This window comes from Theropithecus gelada, chromosome 20, assembly GCF_003255815.1.
Source record: "Theropithecus gelada isolate Dixy chromosome 20, Tgel_1.0, whole genome shotgun sequence".
In the NCBI taxonomy this organism is placed as follows: domain Eukaryota; kingdom Metazoa; phylum Chordata; class Mammalia; order Primates; family Cercopithecidae; genus Theropithecus; species Theropithecus gelada.
The window spans coordinates 5,878,001-5,900,095 of NC_037688.1; the positions used below are offsets into that span (position 1 = coordinate 5,878,001).

General features: G+C 45.5%; 1 protein-coding gene across 4 annotated transcripts in view; it reads right to left on the reverse strand.

Annotated features, from left to right (window-relative positions):
• Positions 1-22,095, reverse strand: part of ABCC11 (ATP binding cassette subfamily C member 11) — a 78,971-nt gene that overhangs the window by 37,759 nt on the left and 19,117 nt on the right. For all 4 annotated transcript variants that reach the window (XM_025369569.1, XM_025369571.1, XM_025369568.1 and 1 more), the window contains exons 4-12: positions 21,292-21,450; positions 17,733-17,880; positions 16,045-16,278; positions 9,383-9,556; positions 8,466-8,613; positions 8,136-8,284; positions 6,696-6,803; positions 4,179-4,430; positions 1,337-1,408 (exon numbers count right to left, since the gene is read on the reverse strand). In XM_025369569.1, coding sequence (XP_025225354.1) covers positions 1,337-1,408; positions 4,179-4,430; positions 6,696-6,803; positions 8,136-8,284; positions 8,466-8,613; positions 9,383-9,556; positions 16,045-16,278; positions 17,733-17,880; positions 21,292-21,450 — 1,444 coding nt within the window. The remainder of the gene's footprint in view (positions 1-1,336; positions 1,409-4,178; positions 4,431-6,695; positions 6,804-8,135; positions 8,285-8,465; positions 8,614-9,382; positions 9,557-16,044; positions 16,279-17,732; positions 17,881-21,291; positions 21,451-22,095) is intronic.

A 22,095-nucleotide genomic window follows, 5' to 3' on the forward strand; every position in this document is an offset into this window, starting at 1 on the left:
ATGAGTTTGGCAATGTTCATTTGGGAGAAGGAGCTGAGGGAAAAGCCGAAGAAAGGAAGGAAAACTTCTCCCAGTGATAGGGGAACAAGGGACAATGGGCAGAAGAAGAAGGGGGAAGAGATGGCAGCCCAGGAGGGGGTGAGGTTGGGGCTCTGTGGGGAAGGGCTGGTGTAAGACTCCTGCGGGAAGGTGAACAAAAATGCGTAGCAGGTGGCATGGGTGCTTTTAGTGTTCATTATAAGGTGTGCAGTGTGACCCCAAAGGATCTGGGGAATGGGCTTGGGGTTTTTTCAAACTGGAGAAATGGCCGGGCATGGTGGCTCACATCTATAATCCCAGCATTTTGGAAGGCCGAGGCGGGTGGATCACTTGAGTCCAGGAGTTCAAGACCAGCCCGGTCAACGTGGTGAAACCCGTCTCTACCAAAAAATACAAAAATTAGCTCGGTTTGCTGGCGCATGCCTGTAGTCCCAGCTACTCAGGAGGCTGAGGCATGAGAAACTCTTGAACCCTGGAGGCAGAGGTCGCAGTGAGCCGAGATCACGCCATTGCACTCCCAACTGGATGACAAAGCAAGACTCTGTGTGGAAAAAAATGAAGAAAGAAAGACGGAAAGGAAGGGAATAGAAAACGGAAAGAAAAGAAAGAAAAAAGAAACTGGAGAAAGGGTGTGTGAACCACATGTCCACATGGCAGCAGACCTCAAACTTGTCCACAGGGGATGGAATGAGGGGTTCAAATCTCAAGGGCAAGTGCACCTAGCAGGCATATGTACCCCACTGCCGGAGTACGAGTAAGACTGCCCCATCCCATCCAGCAGGCCTCCTCTCCCCAGCCTGCCTTCCTTCTTTCTCCCTGTTTCTCCCCCAACATTTCTCTTCCGATCCCGTCCTAAAAGGCACAAACATCCCACTCTCAATGTTCTGAGTTTGGCTTTATAAAATGATTTTATGCTCTTTTTTTAAAGGAACCATTGCAACAGGGTATTGCAGCGTGGAAGAGAGATTGGACTCAATTCCCTGTTAAATAATTTGTATGATCATATTAACTTTGAGTTAATATCCTGTATCCTCACAGAGCACAGGTGAGGACAGATCTCCAGGTGATGTAAGAGGCAGCCCGCACCAGGAGTGCTGCCACAAGGTGAAGAGAAAGGGTCACCTTGATCACACACCTCCCACACAGTGCAAGCACAACCATTTTTGATTTATAAAAACCCCACTTGCTCAGACCCCTGTGAGGAAGAAAGCAGTGGGGGAGCCTGCCTGGGGCACTGGAGCTTGGGAGCGCCTGGACTGCTTGCGGACAGGCACGCATGTGGCCACAGATCACTTACCTCCCCAAGGATGGCTGACAACAGGCTGCTCTTACCACTCCCCGTGTTGCCGCAGACCCCTAACATCATCCCCTGCAAGCCAAGGAGGACACACAAGTGTTGGGACAGCACAGCCCTGGCATATCCACCTGCTCAGGGCGGCTCAACTGTTTAGAACCCAAAACAACACACAGAAAACAAAACAACCACACAGAGCCCAAGACTCCTCAGACAAGCAAAGCTCAAGAGGAGCTTTGCGTTCAGTCCCTGGAGGCAGGAGGGGTGGCCCAAGAGGAAGCAGATCACAAGGAAAAGGCAGAGGGGAATTCAGGGGTAGGTGGCAAGAACCCTGAATTCCAGATTGGTGTCTATTCTATGCAGCAATCCTGGGAAAGCCACTTAGCTTCTCTGGGCCTCAGTTTCTCCATCTGTGAAATGGGAATAAAGAAGCCAGTCTCACAGAATTTCATGCATGCATGCATGCATTTATTCAAACATTCATTCATCCATCAAATAGTGATCTGAGTTTCCTCTATGGACCCAGTAATGAAGAGAAGACCTCACATTGAGCTTAGAACGTAAGCTGAGGGGATGGGAAGACAGACAGACTACATAAATAAATAAATAAATATCAGATAGAGATAAGTGATATGAGTAAAATGAAGTCGGCTCTTATGACAGACAGAGAGTTGGGGTTGAGTCAATTTTAGACGAGTCAGCCAGGGAAGGCTTCTACAGAGCAGGCGTCATTGCTGCCCCAGAGCTGTGAGAACTCTAGTGGGGAAGAGGTCAGAGGTACAGGCACCGATTTGGAGGAACCTGGGCTCTAAGGGCAGTGAAAAGTCACTGAAGGGTTTAAGGAGAGTGACTTGAATTGGTTTACATTTCAGAAAGATCCTTCTGTCATAGTATAATACAGTAGTCCCCAATCTTTTTGGCACCCGGGACCAGTTTCATGGAAGACAATTTTTCCACAAACTGAGGGTTGGTGGAGGATTGATTTCAGGATGAAACTGTTCCACCTCAGATCATCAGGCAAGATTCTAATAAGGAGCAATCTGGATTCCTCGCATGCATACTTCACAATAAGGTTCGCGCTGCTATGAGAAACTAATGCTGCCGCTGATCTGACACAAGGTGGAGCTCAGGCGGTGATGCTCACTGGCCTGCCGCTCACCTCCTGCTGTGCGGCCTGGTTTCTAACAGGCTGTGGACCAGTGCAGGTCTACCACCCAGGTGTCGGGAACCCCTGGTATAATGGATTTTGGAGGCTCAGAGAGACAGAGAGTGGGAGTGGGGTGAGAGACACAAACTACCTATTGGGTACAATGCACACTATCGGGTCACAGGTGCACTAAAATCTCAACTTCACCACTATACAACTCCTCCGTCTAACCAAGACCCACTTGTACCCCAAAAGCTATTGAAATAAAAAATACATATTAATTATTTAAAAAAGGAAAATCCTCTGTCTGCTGCATGGTAAAAGGCTCATAAGAAGACAAAAGTGGGAGCAGAGAGGGGGATAAGGAGGTTCTGGGAGCGGCATGACAATGGCAGGGATAGGGCAGTGGAGGGGCTATAGTGAGGGCAGCAGGTTCGGGGCAGATGTGGAAGTCAAGCTGATGGCCTTGCTGGTGGATTGGATTTGAGGGAGGGAAGGAAAGGAATCAAGTGTGACTTCCAGGTCCTTGACCACTGGAAGGATGATGGTGCCATCTCCCAGGAGAAGGAAGATTTAGGGAACTCATTAAAGGGGGTGAATATCAAAACCTTATTTCATTTTATTTTATTTTATTTTATTTTATTTTTTTGAGACGGAGTCTCACTCTGCCGCCCAGGTTGGAGTGCAATGGCCGGATCTCGGCTCACTGCAAGCTCCGCCTCCCGGGTTCACGCCATTCTCCTGCCTCAGCCTCCCGAGTAGCTGGGACTACAGGCGCCCGCCACCGCACCCGGCTAGTTTTTTGTATTTTTTAGTAGAGACGGGGTTTCACCGTGTTAGCCAGGATGGTTTCGATCTCCTGACCTCGTGATCCGCCCGTCTCGGCCTCCCAAAGTGCTGGGATTACAGGCTTGAGCCACCGCGCCCGGCCCCTTATTTCATTTTAAATGCTTGATAGACACTTAAGAGAGATATTATATATGCAATCGAGTCTGGAGTCCAGAAGAGACTTCAAAGTTAGAGATAATAGCACAGAGATAGAATTTAAAACCATAGGGCTAGAGATGATCACCAAGGAAAGAAGTATAAATAGATAACAGACAGTAGATATTAGATATTAACACCTATTACTATTAGGTATTATCTAGTTTTTAGACATTTATCACTATATATGAATATCAATATCTATATCTAGTCTATGTCAATTATTATTAGATATCAATATCTACATTAATAGATAACAGAGAAGAAAAGAGGAGGGGCGAAGAGGAGACAGCAGGAAGCTAATCTTTGTAAACATCAGGCAGAGAAAGAGCCAGATAAGGTGAGTTCACAGAATAACAGAATTCAAACACAGGATAGTGCTTGGCACATACGAGGAATGTAATATATGTTAGCTGAGTCTCCTTTCCCTTCTCCTTTCTGTGTCCTTGGTCCTTCCAAGGACCAGCACACAGTACTCTCATATTATTTTGGGTCTTACCTAAGCCAAAAAAATTTTACATGATAGATTAATTCACACTAAAAAATGAAAGATACTCTGTATTTGCCCTCCATGAAAAATTTGAATTTTAAAGGGAGAGATCTTGGAAAGGGCAGTTTTTAACCAAGGAAATGGTGGGGCACCTGGCCAAGCTCCCAGTCTCAGGTCCTGAGCGCCTGGCAGGCAGCCTGCCTGCATGGCCTGAACAAGGCTACCTTGGACACCACCAGGTTGATCTTGTGCAACTCTGGGCCCAGGCTCTTCCCTTCTTCCTCTGGCTCGAGGGCATCTCTAGGCCTGGTCACCCCCTCAGAAGTGTGTCCATTCCTCTCCAGCTCCAATGCCCCATTGACGATCCCGGGACAGGTCTGTCGCCAAGACAAGGTGGCCTCCTCCAAGACCAGAGCTTTGCTGGGGTCTTGTAATGTCTGGACATAGAAAACAGGGCTCTCCTGGAGGAAAAACTTCTGAAAAGACAAAAGGAAATAGAGGGAGGAGGAATGCAGTTCTTTAGTTCAGCAGGAATGTGTTCCCAGTTTTACAAGCCTGCCAGTTGGTATGGTTTTCTGAATTTCGAATAAGCAGTAAAAGTTTGCAGAAGTACCACCAGTTAGGAAAGGCCAGTTTCTGCGGGTGACAATTCTAGGTCAGCGTTTTCCAAATTTCAGAGCACAGGGCTGCTCTTCCATATTTGCAAACACTGCACTATCAACGGCAACTCTGCTCAGGAGGTTGACTAAGGACTAACCTACATTAGCCTCATCCCAAGTGATGATAGCCATTGACTCATAAGACTGATGTTTTTCTAATTAAATTCTTTTAATATTGGGCTGGACATAATCGCTCATGTCTGTAATCCTAGCACTTTGGGAGGCCAAGTCGGGGGATTGCTTAAGCTCAGGAGTTTAAGACCAACCTGGGGAACATAGTGAGACCTCCATCTCTTTAAAAAAAAATTCTACTTGTAGCTATTGAGAATAAAAACTCTGTCTGTGTCTCACACTGGGGAAAGGTCATTTGGGGTCATACATTTCAAAAGGTGACCATCAGCAGGTCACTTCTCTCTGCATCTCCAGCTCCCTGTCTATAAAGCATGAGGGTTGAACTACATAAATTCTAGCAATCAAAAGAATGGGAGGGGAGTATGATCCTACGGAAGTCAGGGTTACATTCAAATAGGCCTACCTGGAGATATGCTTAAGAGATCTAGAAGGATGCTTCCTGACATTTTGGACTCTCTTACCCATTCTTCTGAGCTCAGATTGCGGCTTCCTCATCTCTGCCCCCTCCACAGGTGAAAACAAGCACAGAAAGGGAGAATGAATGGACAAACCCAGTGTCCCATGGGAAGGAAGGCAGCGGCAGGAGCCTTCTCACAGCTGCTGAGAAGTCAGGGAAGCGCTGGGCTGGTGATAAGCAAAGCACTGTTTGTGTTACTCAGAGCAGCCAAGTTCATTCCAGCCTCAGGGCTTTCACACTTGCTGTTTCCTCTGCCAGGGCATCATCACTCAGTCACTTTGGCAGGGGCCTTTCCTAACCAGGCTCTTCCCAGGAGCCCCCAGCCCTCCCCAACATACTCCCTAGAACAGGCATGTCCAATCCCTTGGCTTCCCTAGGGCACATTGGAAGAAGAATTGTCTTGGGCCACACAGAAAATACACCAACATCAGCGATAGCTAATTAACAAAAAAAAAAAAAAAAAATTGCAAAAAAAAAAATCTCCTAATGTTTTAAGAAAGTTTACAAATTTGTGTTGGGCCACATTCAAAGCTGTCCTGGGCCACATGCGACCCGTGAGCTGCAGGTTAGACACGCTTGCTCTAGGACATCACATTGTTTTATTGGCATCATGGCTCTTCATGTGATCTGATCGAATCCTCTTTGATCATTAATTTACTTATTAATTGTCTGTTTCCAATACCAAATCGGAACTCCCTGACAGCAGGGACCCCTGTTCAATGCAGTATTCTCAGTGCCTAGCTTGTGGTAGGAGCTCAATAAATATATATATACATATTTTTGCATTAATAAATGAATGAGTGAATGAGTGATAATAGGTCGTGGACTGCATGTACATAAAAGTCGGGTGACTACAAAATGACTTTTAAAAATTGGTTTAGATTAGGGTTTTCAAACTTAGATGCCAACTATATAAATAAGTGAAGTGGACCATTTCTAAGATGATACATGATAATTAAAATGCAGCTCCAGGCCTGGAGGTGTAATAGGGTATGGTAGAGACTGCAGCAAACTGCAGCTAAATGCCTCCATCTAAACAGGGCAGCTATCACCTCAACTCCAGCTGCTTGTGGCCATGGTAGATTGTGGTCCAGGGTCACTAGATCTTCTAATCATTCAAGAGAATTCAAAAATCTGGGTTTTCACATAAAATGTCCAAGTGTTTCAATGCAAGCAACATCTATGGTGTTTTTCTAAAACAAAACTATCTATCAGGGTAACTCTATGCAAACCTGGATAAAGTCTGCAGAGCATCTGTCTGAGACCTGGTTTAGACACACTATCCTAAGATCTCCTTGGAGACTGAGACCTGACCCAATTCATCTGTCTTCCCAGGCCCCACACCAGCCTTGGCACAGGAGGTCACTGAGTTAGCTAATCCCTCTCTCAACCTAGGCCTTGGCCAGGGGACATGTTCGGGAGGAACATCACGGGGGCTGAAGGCAGAGGAGCGTCCAAGCAGGGGGCCTACAGCCAGTCCCCTGACCACCTACCTTGAACCTCATCACCGCAGACTTGGAATTCGTGAGGCCTTTGACTGCTAAGGGCACAAACAACACTGACAGCCGAAGGAGAGTCAAGGAGCCCAGCATGCTGAAGGCCTGGATAAGAAGGGGAGGAGGCAGTAAGGGTCGTGGCCCTTCCTGCTTCCACCATTCCCTGGCACCCGCATCCCTAAGCCGCATCCTCAGCATCCAACAAGCAGCTGGTTCATCCAACAGAGGCTAAGTTAGTGTTTAGGGGGAGACTGGAAAAAGCTGGGGAAAGAGCACTCGTCTTGGAGTCTTAGAGTTAAAGGTCTAGTCCCTGTTGCAGCTTAGCCACTGACATCTCTAGCTTTGGGCAGGTTGCCCCTACCGCATCCCAGTTTCCCCACTGGCATAGTGAGAAAAATCATGAAGTACATACAGGAATAAAGTTGGGAAACACCAAAAAAATTCATGTGAGTGAGCATTGCTTCCTTTCAATGGAGCTTGGTGCTATTCTTGCTGTCAAGGTCCTATTTCTTCTTCTTTGCCTTAGATGTTTGTTTTCTTTCTAACATTCAACATCTCCTTACCCTTCATGCCTAACCCATGCTGCACTGTGACTAGAGCAAAACACCTTAGGCTCTCAGGACCCCAGAAGGTGCCCTCCTGGAGGTGCTGAAAGAACCTTCCAATCCATGCCTATCTCTCCTCCTTTCTTCTCCTGGCTCCATCCAAAAATGAACTCCAGTGGAGCAGGAATGCCTTGGTCTAGACCTGCCTTGTGTCATCTCAGTGTCAGCCTCAAGTGCCTCTGAAAGTATTCCTTCTATAGCGCCCCCAACACCCTCAGAGTTCTCGGGGTTGTTTCCCTGGTGCATGCCTGAGCCAAGCAGAGGGGCCAGCCATCTGGGGCACACACAATCCCTTGACCACAGACTCTCAAATGTTTCCCTTCTTGCTCTGGGTGCTGCCTCCTGGCTTCCCCGGTTGGATTACCACTCCTCCAAGAGCGGCACCCTGTCTTATTCTGCTCAAAGAGCTGGGATTCCTAACCCTGTAAGGCAGCTGCCACTTCTCAGGGCCGGGTTCTGACCACGAAGGAAAAGACCAAAGAAGCTATACCTTTGTATTTGAAGTGCACTTCCGCGGCCCTTATTTAGGGATTAGAGGAACTGCTCAACCTCAAGGTGTAATTCAAATTGTCAGAATTTTAACTACAGGGACGACCTCCCCCCCACCCCTGATGGGTCTGCTGCCCAGTCCGCCCACAGGGCTGTCCAAGATGTCACTTTTTAAGATGGGTTGAGATGGAAGACAGCGCTGTGCTTTTGTCTGGAAAATCAAAATGAACATATAGTGTTCATTTACAAAGCCTTCAGACCTTTGAGGGGTATGGCTAAAAAAGGACACATGAGAAAACTCCCGATCATGATGGGGAGAAAACAAAGCCCCCCAAACCCTTACCGTTGACGTTGTGAGTTTCAACTTCAAGGATGTGTGGACGAGAATCCAGACTGCTGTGGCCACTGTGGGGACGACGAACAAGGCTACAGTGGTCAGGCTCTGGACAAGCCCGCACTTCTCCAATAGTTTCCTTTCCTTCCTTCTTAGGTCTGGGAAATAAAAAAGAAATACACCAAAGATAACCACAAGAACATTCTCCAAAGAGCACAGCACCATCCCCAAAGCATCAAAAAAAAAAAAAAAAAAAAAAAAAAAATCCCCAAGAGGTGAGAGGGACTTGGATCACCATGCCATCATCAGGTTTGGAGCAGAAAGCCAGACTTTCCATACCTTCAATGATTTTTGTAAATGGTTTCTCCCATGTGTACATTTTAATCAGCTTAATGCAAGTGAGAACTTCACTGGTCACACGAATGCGCTGGTCGCTGACCTCAGATGTGTCATGCTGAGCCTTCACAGTCATTCTTGTCACGAATACCTGGAGTCAGGATACAGCAAGTTTGGAGTTGATCTGCAAGGGCTTCCTTTGACAAAGGCAGGAGGGTTCAGTCTGGCATAAGTAGGGCAACTGGGTGTATTTCCAAAGAGAGGTTTTCCAGTCGAAGCTCTCCAGGCCACCATGCCTTAGGGCATCCCAGGGGCCTTTCTTTCCTGAGTCCCAAGCCAGGCTGTGGCTACTGAGACAGAAACTAAACTGAAATGGTTCCTCTGTCTTCTGGAACCATAAATCCTCTAATAATTAAAATCACCTTTCAATCAGAGTGCCTGCACTCAGGAAAACACTCAACTTCAATAATTCAGAGCACACACAATCCAAGAGTCATTTCTGCTTTCTCAATTTTATTTCACCTGAATCTTTGGCAACAAATGTGCTTCCCTTTCCCCATTATACTGTGCTCAGACAAATGTTAAATGCTGGCTGTGTTATTACAACAGCACATTCTGGGTAGAAGAGATGGAACAAAAATCTTGCACAGAGATTATCTACAAAGGAAAGCTGTCAAAGCAGATAATCTCCCATAGAAAGCTATGAGGTAGACTTTGCACATCACATTCAGCTCTTAGTTACTTATTAACCAAATGTTGTGACCAGAGAATAGTTTGAGGTAGGGAGTGGAGCTGAATCTTATCCACAGTGGATTGAAAGGTCAACAAGAATCAACGTTCTCACTCAGAGCTATCCCGGATTCCAGAGCCCTGGGACTTCTGGGGCCCAGCATCAAATGGGTGACAAAGAGAGACATTACCTCCAGTGGGAAAACCAGGAGAAAGCATAAAATGGCAACAAATGCAGTGTATCCAATAATGAAGTAGGAAGAAATGCTGCAGATGACCAGTGATGCGCAGCTGACCAGCAATAGGGGTCCATAACACACCCCTTCAAACAGGTAGTTTACGTCACCAGTGAAGAAGCCGATGGCCTGCAAGACAGCAAGTCCACGGGCACAGGTGTCACCTCCCTGGGTACCCAGAAGTGGTGGCAGGTGGCCTTCCCATGCCCTCTCCTAGCAGGAAGGCTTGAAAGGCAGGGTGGAAGAGTAGAGGCAGACACCCCAGGTTCACATCTTTCTTCTCTCTGTTTGTGTGACCCTCAACAAGTTACTTCACCACTCTGAGCCTCAGCTTCTCTATCTGTAAAGCTGGAATAATTATACATACTTTATATGGGTTTTGTGAGATTTCAATGACATAGAAAGTGTCTGCACACATAGAATGTGATCGATAAAAGGGATATTTTACTACGATTAATACTACCACTATTACTACTGCTACTGAAACCATGCCCCAAAGAGTTAAAGAAACCAGTGACTAACAGATATTCTTGAGTTTTTAGGACAGCAGTTACAGAAAGAAACAACTTGCCGAAAGTCCCTCTGCTTGTAAGATAACAGATCTGGCTAAAATCGGTAGAACCAGTATGGCTAACTAGAGTCTGTGCAGAACCAGTTTGCTAACGTCACAGCCTAAAAATTTCTACCACATGTTTCATACTAATTCCCCGTGAATTTGCAAATGGGACCCAGGAAGAGACATGAAGAGATCACTGCATATATACAAGGGCTTTTCAGACCTCCCCTCTCATTCCACCAATCACTTACTAATCTCAGAATCCACTCCTTAAATCTTTCCTAATAAAATCACTGTCTTAAAGCAAGCACAAGGAGACAGATCTGGGCTGGACTCCTGTCTCCTTGTGAGCCAACTTGCAATAAAAAGCTTTTCTTTTCTCAAAAACCCAGTGTCAAAGTATTGGCTTCTAGAACATTAGGCAGTGAGCCCCTTTGCTTAATAACACCACTAATATCTATATTCCAGAGAATTGCTTCCATTCTTCACTTGATTCTATTCATTCTACTACTAATAATAATATTAATTAAATGTTCTCCTTTTTTTTCTTTTTTGTTATAGATTCTTCTGCCTACTTCCCTCCTCCCACACGTACTGTGTGGGAGGTACTGTTATGGCTCAACGCTATATAAAAAGTAACATTTGGCCGGGCACAGGGAGGCCAAGGTGAGTGGATCGCTTGGGCCCAGGAGTTTGACACCGGCCTGAGCAACATGGTGAAACCCCGTCTCTACAAAAAGTAGGAAAATTAGCCGGGCATGGAGGCACATGCCTGTAGTCCCAGCTTCTCAGGAGGCTGAGGTGGGAGGATCACTTGAGCCCAGGAGATCAAGGCTGCAATGAGCTGTAATCATGCCACTGCACTCCAGCCTGAGCAAGAGAATGAGACCCAGTCTCAAAACAAAAACAAAAACACAAAAACTTACATTCCAAATCAGGAAATCTTTAAAGAACAATTCACTAATGTTTTCTAGAATTATAAGTCTGAATCCCTTATAAAGTGATTTGCTTTTAACTTTCACCTAAACTCCTTCTAGTTTCTAGGACGTGCCCTAGTGGGAGTCTTTAAAACTTTTAAAAGTACTTTAGGGAGCAAAAATTGGTATAGCTACTCTGAAGGGCAATTTTAAAGTATCTTTTAAAATTAAAAATTGCACAAAACTCTATGATCTGGCAATTTCATTTTTCTGTTGAGAAACATTCACACATGTTAGATGAAGCACATACAAGCATGTTCATTACAGCACTGCTTACACCAGCCAAATGCTGGAAACATCCTACAAGTTGGTGGAAAAGGATTTAAAAAGTCCACCCCAGGCTGTGCTAAGTGGCTTACATCCATGATCCCAACACTCTGGGAGGCTGAGGCAGGAAGATTGTTTGAGGCCAGGAGTTCAAGATCAGCCTGGCAGCATAGCAAGACCCTATCTCTAAACAAAATTAAAAATTGGCCAAGCATGGTGATGTGTGCCTGTAGTCCTAGCTACTCAGGAGGCTGAGAGAGGATGATTGCTGGAGCCCGGGAGGTCAAGACTGCAGTGAGCTATGATGGCACCACTGCACTCCAGCCTGGGTGATAGAGTGAGAACCTGTCTGAGACAACAACAAAGTCACCCCAGAAGTAGTAGGTAATCTTGGGTCCTAGAGCTAAATTGTCAGAGCTCATGCCCCAGTCTTGTCATTTACTAGCTGTGCAACCATAGACAAGTTACTCCACGTCTCTGTGCCTCTGTCACCTCATCAGTGAAATGGAAATAATACTACAAGCTACTTTCTCATATTGATTTGAGAACGGTGCTAGATAACACATATATAACACTTTATTTGGGTACATCGAAAGTACTGTAATTATGATTCAGCATCACTGAAAAAATAATGATATGGTTTCGCTGGGTTCCCACCCAAATCTCATCTTGAATTGCAGCTCCCACAATTACCATATGTTGAGGGAGGAACCCAGTGGGAGGTAAGTCATGGGGGCAGGTCTTTCCCATACTATTCTCGTGACATTGATTAAGTCTCACAAGATCTGACGGTTTTATAGCGGGGAGTTTCCCTTCACAAACTCTCTCATTCTCCCTTGTCTGCTGCCATGTAAGACGTGCCTTTCACCTTCTGCCACAATTGTGAGGCCTCCCCAGCCACGTGGAACTGTGAGTTCACTAAGCCTCTTTTCCTTTATAAATTACTCAGTCTTGGCCAGGCACGGTGGCTCACGGCTGTAATCCCAGCACTTTGGGAGGCCAAGACAGGTGGTTCACGAGATCAGGAGATGGAGACCATCCTGGCTAATATGGTGAAACCCCGTCTCTACTAAAAATACAAAAAATTAGTCGGGCGTGTTGGCAGGCGCCTGTAGTCCCAGCTACTCGGGAGGCTGAGGCAGGAGAATGGCGTGAACCCGGGAGGCGGAGCTTGCGGTGAGCCGAGATTGCGCCACTGCACTCCAGCCTGGGCGACAGAGCGAGACTCTGTCTCAAAAAAAAAAAAAAAAAAATCCCCCAAAAGCTATGTTCTACATTTTCTATTGCAAAACCAACAGGAGGACACTATGTAAAACATAGTACCATTTACATAAAAATACACAAACACAAAATCCAATGCTTTTCATGGGTAACTTGCATGTGTACCTAAATGGACTTTTGTTTTTGTTTTTGAGATTGGGTCTCACTATGTTGTCCAGGTTGGAGTGCAGTGGTACAATCTCGGCTCACTGCAACCTATGCCTTCTGGGCTTAAGCCATCTTCCTTCCTCAGCCTCCCAAGTAGCTGGGACCACAGGCGCATGCCACCACGCCCAGCTAACATTTTGCATTTTTGGTAGAGATGGGGTTTCGCTCTATTGTCAAAGCTGGTCATGAACTACTGAACTCAAGCGATTCATCCAACTTGGCCTCCCCAAGTGCTGAGATTACAGGTGTGAGCCACCGCGTCCAGTCAAATGTGCTTTAAAAGGTCTGAAGGACAAAAACCAAGTTGCTAATGGTGCTAACCTCTGGCATAGGGGAAGAAACTAGGCCTAAGGCAACTTCTATACTATTTTATTTTGTTTCCAAGGAGAATGTATTCAGATCTTTTTAAAAAATTAATTTTAGTGCAAGAGAAAAGACAAAGAAATGTTTTTAAGTAAAAAAAATTTTTTTAAAAATTAATTTAAAAATAAAACATAGGCTGGAGCTGTGGCTCATGCCTGTAATCCCAGCACTTTGGGAGGCCAAAGTAGGCAGGTCACCTAAGGTCAGGAGTTTGAGACCAGCCTGGCCAACATGGTGAAACCCCATCTCTACTAAAAATACAAAAATTAGCCAGGCATGGTGGCATACACATGTAGTCCCAGCTACTTGGGAGGCTGAGGCAGGAAACCCAGAAGGCAGAGGTTGCAGTGAGCCAAGATTGCACTATTGCATTCCAGCCTAGGCAACAATAGGGAAACTCCAGCTCAAAAATAAATAAATAAATTTAATTTAATTAAAATGTATAAGCAATTGCCTAGAAATCCTTACTTCAGAAATTACTTCCATCTCCACTCTCAAATAGATCACTTTGTTTTACGCTTCTATGAAGATGTTTGAGGAAACTGGATTTTGCATACAGCAGGTGCTCAGAATACCCAGAAAGGAACCAAGCTAGGCCTTAGCACAGGGTTCCTTAGTGAGGCAGGTGATGGCAAGGGTTGAAGACCTGGACTCTGCAGCCAGGCACCATGTCCAAATTCAGACCCCAGCACTTAGCAATCACATGACCTTGTACAAGTTACCTACTCTTTCCTTGCCTCAGTTTCCTCCTTTGTGACAATGGGGACAATAACAGAACCTGCCACACAAGAGGGATGTTAGAGAACTGATCAAGCCAATGTAAGTAATGACTTGGAGCAATGTATGGCTAAGAGTGAGTTAGCGGTTGTTACAATGACTTTCCTGAGATAAACAGGGAGATCTTTTAGCTGTCGGTCAAGTGCAGGAGGACAGTGGAGCTCAAGGCCTAATAGAAACTAATACTAATTGTACAGCTTACACGTGTCAACCACTACCCCTTGTCTACATGCTTTATATGTACAAATTCACTGAATCCTATGAGACAACAATCCTATGAGGTTGGTTCTATTATTATTCCACAGCTTCAGAGGGGCCGAACAAGTTACCTAAGGCCACAGAACCAATAAAATGGTGAACAACAATAACCATGATGATTCCAATAAATACGTAATGTTTGTCAGTGCTTGCATTTATGGAGCCCCTCTACTTGATGACAATGCATAATTCAGCAGATGTTTTTGGAACATCTGTTCTGTGTAATTCAGGTGTTGAGCCTTCTGAGAGACAGAGTGGTGAATCTGAAATGGTTTGTGTCTTTGAAGGGGGCTCATATTAGTAGGGCAGCCAGATTTGTGCAAAAAGAACTGCAAATGCTTAGCAGGGAATGCCAGTAGAGGGCTGGGTTTGGAGATCCTGTCATGGAGGAGAGGAAAACTAAACTGGGTCTCGAAGGATGAGTAGGATTTTTAAAGGGCTGGGAGTAGGAGTGACATGAGCAAAGTCACCAGGAGGTGGACATGTCCAGTGTATTTGAGCACTGAAGGTTAGCCAAGCCTAGATGACAGGAGGAAGTCAAGCTAGGGCTAGAGGAGAGGACATGGGAAGAGATGAGGCTGGAAAGGGGCTAATGCCAGATCACAAAGGGGTTTGGCTTAAAGGAAAGGAGCCAAAGCAGTGTTGCCTTTTCCAAAAATTAAGGTATCTGTTTCAATATCAAAGTAACCCACAACCCTTGAGGCAATTGGTAAACCACAGAAAAATAGAGATATCAAAATGAAATAGATGAAATCCCAGTATCCTCCATAACTATAGGTCGTAAGTTGGAGTATCTTCCTCCATTTCTGTCAATGCTTGTGCGTGTTATGCTGTAAAAGAAAAGCAAGAGTAACAATGGACAGTAACAATAACCAGGCAGGTGAAAGGATTCCTTTTTTGCAGATAAGGAAATTAAAACTCTGAGATGTTACCAAAAATTGCTTTTCCCAAAAGATTTCCCTAAGCCATCAAGTCTTCCCATACCCTCACCCTCAGGTTGGCTTAGGGGATGCACTTTCCAACATGCTTCTACTTGGGATTTGTGTCTTTTTGTTAAGGGGCCTATTCCCAGGGTCTAGAACATAATCTGGCTCAGAAGAGGCCTCAGTAACTATCTGGTGTGTGTATGTGTGTGTGTGTGTTTGAGACAGGGTCTCGCTCTGTCACTTAGGCTGGAGTACAGTGGTGTGATCATAGCTCACTGCAGCCTTGAACTCTTGGGCTCAAGTGATCCTCCTGCATTAGCCTCTCAAGTAGATGGGACAACAGGTACACACCACCATGCCTGGCTACATTTTGTCTTTTTTTTTTTTTTTTTTTTTTTTTGGGACAGGCTGTCACTCTGTTGCCCAGGCTGGAGTGCAGTGGTGTGATCATGGCTCACTGAAGCCTCAACCTCCCTGGGCTCAGATGATCCTCCCACCTCAGCCTCCTGAGTAGCTGGGTCTACAGACATGCACCACCATGCCCAGCTAATTTTTTAATTTTTTTGCAGGGTTGGAAGTAGAGATAGGGTCTTGCCATTTTGCTCAGGCTAGTCTCAAACTCCTGGATTCAAGTAATCTTCCCGCCTTGGCCTTCCACAACTGGGATTACAAGACATGAGCCACCACAGATGGTTGATTTTTGTTTTTGTTTTGTTTTGTTTTTTGGTAGAGACAGAGTCTTTCCATGTTGCCCAGGCTAGTCTTGAACTCCTGACTTAAACAACCCTCCTGCCTTGGCCTCCCAAAGCTCCTACTTGTTGAATGAATGGATAAATCCTCTCTAGCCTCTGAATGTAAGTGGCATTTCCTGCATTATTGTTGACCTGCTTTCATGACACAGAGGCAATTGTTGATGGTTATCCACACTCAACCTAGGAATTCTTTTCTTTCTCTTTCTCCTTCCTCTCCTAACCCCCTTTTCTCCCTCTCTTGGCCTCCAGGGCAGTGATGTCTGGAGGAAGCGTAGGGAAGCATGGCCTGGAATAGGCAGTCCCAGCCGCTTACCTCTCCTGAGGTGATATGTATTAGAGATTTAAACTGGATGAGCTTCTCAAAGGCAAAGGAGGAAACAGCTGCTCGGAACCTGATGGCTGTGCGCTGGTTGATGATCCAACTGCAGGAGAGACTCACAGACTTCAAACATTCGGAGAGAAAAAGGGCAAAGCAGAGTCCCACTCCAAGGACAACATTCCCCGACTGCTCTTCTGAATATTCCAGGATTTTTGGTATAATCAATGTCTACAAGGAAATGGGAGTTTGGATCATTCAGACTGCCCCGCCAAACACGTTTGATGTTTTGTTGCTGGAAGAAGGGTTGGGAGGTCTGATTCATGCTGGGGATTTGTTGAAGGATCAAAACTGACTAAGTACAATCCTGCCCTCAAGAAGCTTAAGGTCCAGTTGGAGGAGACTTAGGAGTTCAACTGACCCAGTTCTGAAATCTTAGGTGGTTGTCCTCATCCTGACAGGAGACAAGGGGCACACACAAAACAGTGATTTAGGAGTTAACGAAGTGGCTTTACAAAGGTGTGGGCAGAATATAGGAAATCCAACAAGGCCTGGTGGAGCACCATGGAGCTGGTGACAGCAGGGAACAGTGGCCTCCTTTGACCTAAGGGGCAAGAGCAGGAAGAGGTTCCAGGGCCCAAAAGGGGTGAGGCGCGCAGAGAGGGTCTGGACAGGAGCTCTGACCACCAGCCTCCAAGGACAAGGAGGGAGGCCGCCCAGGGAATACGTATCCTGACCTCATCTTCTCCCTCCTTCCAGTCTCCTTTTGGAATCTCCCACTGGTCAACCCTAACCAGAAGCCAGAGGGCAGTGGGGGCTCATTAATGTGATCCACACTAGGGGCACAGGGCAGGATGGAAAATGACGGAGAGTGGATCTAGAAGACCCGGCACCTGTCACCCGACTCAGTTATCTCCATTCTGTCATAGACTGCTGTTTCTTCCTGACCTACATTCACCTCCCCTGAGCTGGTACCAGTGCCTCAGTTTTCTTCTGGAAAGATTCCCATCTCCCCCATTGGTGCAGTCTAGGCTGGACTGTAAATCAAAGTGCCCTACTTCTTCTGGCCAACCAGTGATCATGTGACCCCAGTTGGCCAATCAGACTCTTTCTCTCATATGAGCCTCTTGGGCTGAGGAACTGGAGAATGATGGGAGATAAAGCCCATTCATCCCAACCATGGTACCTGGAGAAGACCATTATTTCCTGCTACCTACATTCCCAGAGTTGCTCAGCCATTTCTCAGAGGAGCTAACATGTTCTGAGCCAGGCCATATTCTAAGTGCTTTATATACTTATCTCATTTGATGTTACCCTATGAGGCAGTTCTCCATTTTACATGCAAGGGTTTCCATAAGGTCTACACTTGAGGGTGCATGGGATTCCATGGGATTCCATGAGGAAACCAAGGCACAGAGAGCATGACTATACTGCCCGAAGTCGCCCACCAGCTAAGTGGCAGGGACATGGTTTGAACCCAAGCAGTGGCTACAGGGCTACTCCTTGGTAGTTAGCTACTCCTAACCACCATGCTCTACCGTCCTCAAAAGGTCTTCACTTTCTAGACAGCAACTGAAAGACAAATGCATCTCTAACTCACGGCATGGACTTGAACATGCCACCAGTTCCATTTCTAAACCTCTGAAGCCTAGAGTCCCCCAAACCTCACCAACTCTGCCACTTACTGGCCCGAGTACACTGGCAATGCAGAAGCAGACACCCAGAAGTGCATCGAAAATCATCCTTGTTCTCTGGAACCTCAGCATCACCAGAAACACTGAAGCTTTTTCAATTCCTCGCCTTGAGACTTCTTCTTCCCAAAGGCGGTGAAGCCTTGAAAAGAGGATAATGGAACTAGTGGAATCTCTTTGCATGTGACATCCAAACATCCTAGTTCTTGCTAGCCAGGAGTTTTGTTGCAGAAATTTTCAAACATAACAGAATAGAACAATGTAGTAATCTTCTGAGTACTCATCCCCCTTCTTCCAGAATTAAAAATATTTGACATTTTTGTTTCATGTCTCCTCCCTTTAACTTTTGTTTCCTGGAGGATTTGAAGCAAATCTCAGTCATCATATCATTTTATCTGTAAATGCTTCAGTATGTATCTCTTTCAGATAAAGTCCTTTAAAAAACCATAGCAACAGGGCCAGGTGCAGTGGCTCATGCCTGTAATCCCAGCACTTTGGGAGGCCAAGGTGTGTGGATCACTTGAGGTCAGGAGTTCGAGACCAGTCTGGTCAACATGGTGAAAACCCCACCTCTGCCAAAAATGCAACAATTAGTTGGGTATGGTGGCATGAGCCTGTAATCCCAGGTACTCAGGAGGCTGAGGCAGGAGAATTGCTTGAACCCAGGAGGCAGAAGTTGCAGTAAGCTGAGATCATGCCTCAGCACTCCAGCCTGGGTGACAGAGTGAGACTCCATCTCAAAAAATACAAAAAACAAACCAACAACAACAACAACAACAAAAATAGTAACAATAAAAAGAACACTACAGTCAGGCGCCTATAGTCCCAGCTACTTGGGAGGCTGAGGCAGGAGAATGGCTTGAACCTGGGAGGCGAGTTGAACCAGTGAGCCGAGGTGGCACCACTGCACTCCAGCCTGGGTGACAGAGCGAGACTCCGTCTCAAAAAAATAAAATAACATAACAGCAGAGTAACAATAATTACTTAATGGCATTTAATGCCCAGTCTGTATTGAAATTTCTCTAATTATTTAAACATGTCTTTATAAAGTTAGTTTCTCTGAATCAAGATCCAAACAAGGTCCACACATTGCATCTAAAGGAGAAATCTGATAGAACTCTTGAGTTGCATTTTAATCTGTAAGCATTTCCCCTGGTCTGCATTTCTACGCCATTTATTTATTGAAGAAACTGATTTTTATTCATTCTGTAGGATCTTACACACTCTGAACTGGACTGATTGCATCTCCATGGTGTTGTCTAACATAATCGTTGTTCCCCTGTGCTTCCTAATAAACTGGTCATTACACCTAAGGCTTAATGAAATCCAGAATTCAGGTCATTTGGAAAAAAAATTTAAGAGGTGATGTAGTGTACTTCCTGTTGCCTCACATCAGAAACCACATGATGTCTGGTGTCCCACTTTTAGGAATGTTGAGGAGGTCAGTGGGTTAGGGTGCGTCAGCCTGCCTCCTTCATTTTCAAGATCTCCAACACTGATGACCACTGCCTAGCGCCACCTCCAATAGTGCTGGAAAAATGATGAGTTTTCTAATTCTTCCATTCCCTCTGTATTTAGTAGTTTGGGTATATAGTGAGACCTCATCTTTAAACAAAAAACAAAAATGGAGTGATTGCAAAAGTGTTTGTGGACAGACATTGTGAGTAATGAAATTAAAAAGAGAATCAGTGAACTGGAAGAGAATGGAAGGAAGCCAGGAGATCTTGTACTCACAATGGTTAGAGAAGAACAAGCAAACTCACATTGACTTAGCTGGTTACCTATTAAGCATCAAGTGTTTTTCCAGGTACATCATCATCATCATTATTATTATTATTATTGTTATTTGAGATGGAGTCTCACTCTGTCACCCAGGCTGGAGTGCAGTGGCGCAATTTTGGCTCACTGCAACCTCCACCTTCCAGGTTCAAGCAATTCTCTGTGTAGTTTAAAAAATGAATTTATCACCTCTTTTGTTTCTTGCAACAATCCTATGAAGGACCATGAAATAAATTTATGATCCATTATTTATTAATTTTTTTTGAGACGGAGTCTCGCTCTGTTGCCCAGGCTAGAGTGCAGTGGCGTGATCTCGGCTCACTGTAAGCTCCGCCTCCTGGGTTCACGCCATTCTCTTGCCTCAGCCTCCTGAGTAGCTGGGACTACAGGTGCCTGCCACCACGCCCGGCTAATTTTTTTGTATTTTTAGTAGAGACGGGGTTTCACTGTGTTAGCCAGGATGGTCTCGATCTCCTGACCTCGTGATGCGCCCGCCTCCGCCTCCCAAAGTGCTGGGATTACAGGCGTGAGCCACTGCGGCCTGCCAATCCACTATTTTATACATAAAGACACAGGGCCCAGAAAGGGAAACTTGTCTGATATCATAGTCAGTAAGAGGTGAGATTCTGACCAATATCTGGCATTATCCAAAAAGTATTTCCTGGAACCATTTCTTTTTCTCTTACCAAGTAAGTCTGAGAAGGAATGGGTCAAAGTTTACCCAGTTTCTGTACTCCATGTGAAAACATGTGCCTTCAATATGTTAAGTTGCTTTGTAAATCTCCAACATCTGGCTATAGTACAACATTTCACAAACTCCTCTGACTACTGAATGCTCTTTATGGGGAGGCTCTTATGAGACTATAATTTCCAGAACACATTTGGGAACTCATTTTCCACCTGGTATCTCTCATGAAGCAGCTAGAGGTAGGAACATGAATACAGGACCTTTAAAATCACATATTCATATTCTCCCACTTTTTGTCCTCATATTACCATGTGTGACAGCTGGTACAAGAAATTTAATCATACAACTAGTTAGTGGTGGCTTGAGCATTGGGAGACTGGGCCACTTACCCAAAGTAATACTCAGTGTCACTGTCGAATGCCTGATCCAGAAGAGAAAATCAAAACGAACTAGAAGTGGTCATTTCTAAGTTTCTTGGGACAGGCGTGGTGGCTCACGCCTGTAATTGCAGATCTTTGGGAGGCCAAGGCAGGTGGATCACCTGAGGTCAGGAGTTCAAGACCAGCCTGGCCAACATGGTGAAACCCCATCCCTATTAAAAATACAAAAATTAGCCAGACATGGTGGCAAGTGCCTGTAATTCCAGCTACTTGGGAGGCTGAGGCAGGAGAATCACTTGAACCCAGGAGGCGCAGGTTGCAGTGGGCCGAGATTGCATCACTGCACTCCAGCCTGGGTAACAGAGAAAGACACCATCTCAAAAATAAAAATAGTGATAAAAATAAAATAAAAAATGATAAATAAATAACCTTCTTGGGTTCACAAACCTTTTGGTAAATCTAATAAGAGATGTGAATTCTTGCTCCAGAGAAAGATCTCCAGCCCGTATGTACAAAATATCCATACCATTGTAGGAGATTCATGAACCCCAGGTTAAAAACCGTCACCTAGTATGAGGCCTCTTCCTACAGGAAGAGCCAAGTGGTCTGGGGTGGACCCTCCCTACCACCCTTAGGCATCTCTGGTCATCATCCCACCAAGAGATAGTCTTTAACTATTCCACTGGTTTGCCCAGCCCAGCTTCACCTTTGGACATTTTTGTCTGAGGCATCATGGACTGACAGTGGAGGGATGGTGTTCTCATTTAAGCGATTCCGAAAGCTTTGGATCATGAGCGGGGTGAGCCATGACATGGTGAGGTAGGAGAACAGACCAGCATCATCCAGGGGCTGGGGGGCAGGAAACCTAGTAGAGGGGCCACAGGGGTAAGAATGAAGTCAGGATCAAGATTTTGCAAGGATGAATGATAACCATAGAGAAACACAACGAGGTCACCCAGATCTACACACAAACATGTTTTCATGACTCTTATTTGTAAGTTGAAAACCATAAACAACAAAAGTACCCATTAACTGGGGAATTATTTAAACAAAAAGAGAGAAATTATGATCTACCAATACTATAAAATGCAAATGCAAATTCAATGTAGATGTTTGGATTATTTTTTTTTTTCCAATAAGGTTTGTTTATATGTAGAACACAGGAAGAGTTCCAAGCAAGAGCCAAAAAAAGACCACTTGCAGATTAAAAACTCAGTATTGGCCAGGCGCAGTGGCTCACGCCTGTAATCCCAGGGCGCAGTGGCTCACGCCTGTAATCCCAGCACTTCCGGAGGCTGAGGAGGGTGGATCACCTGAGGTCAGGAGTTTGAGGCCAGCCAGGCCAACATCGTGAAACCCTGTTTCTACTAAAAACACAAAAATTAGCTTGGTGTGGTGGTGTGCATGCCTGTAATCCCAGCTACTTGGGAGGCTGAGTTGCGAGAATCGCTTGAACCCGGGAGGCGGAGGTTGCAGTGAGCCGAGATCACGCCACTGCCACTCCGGCCTG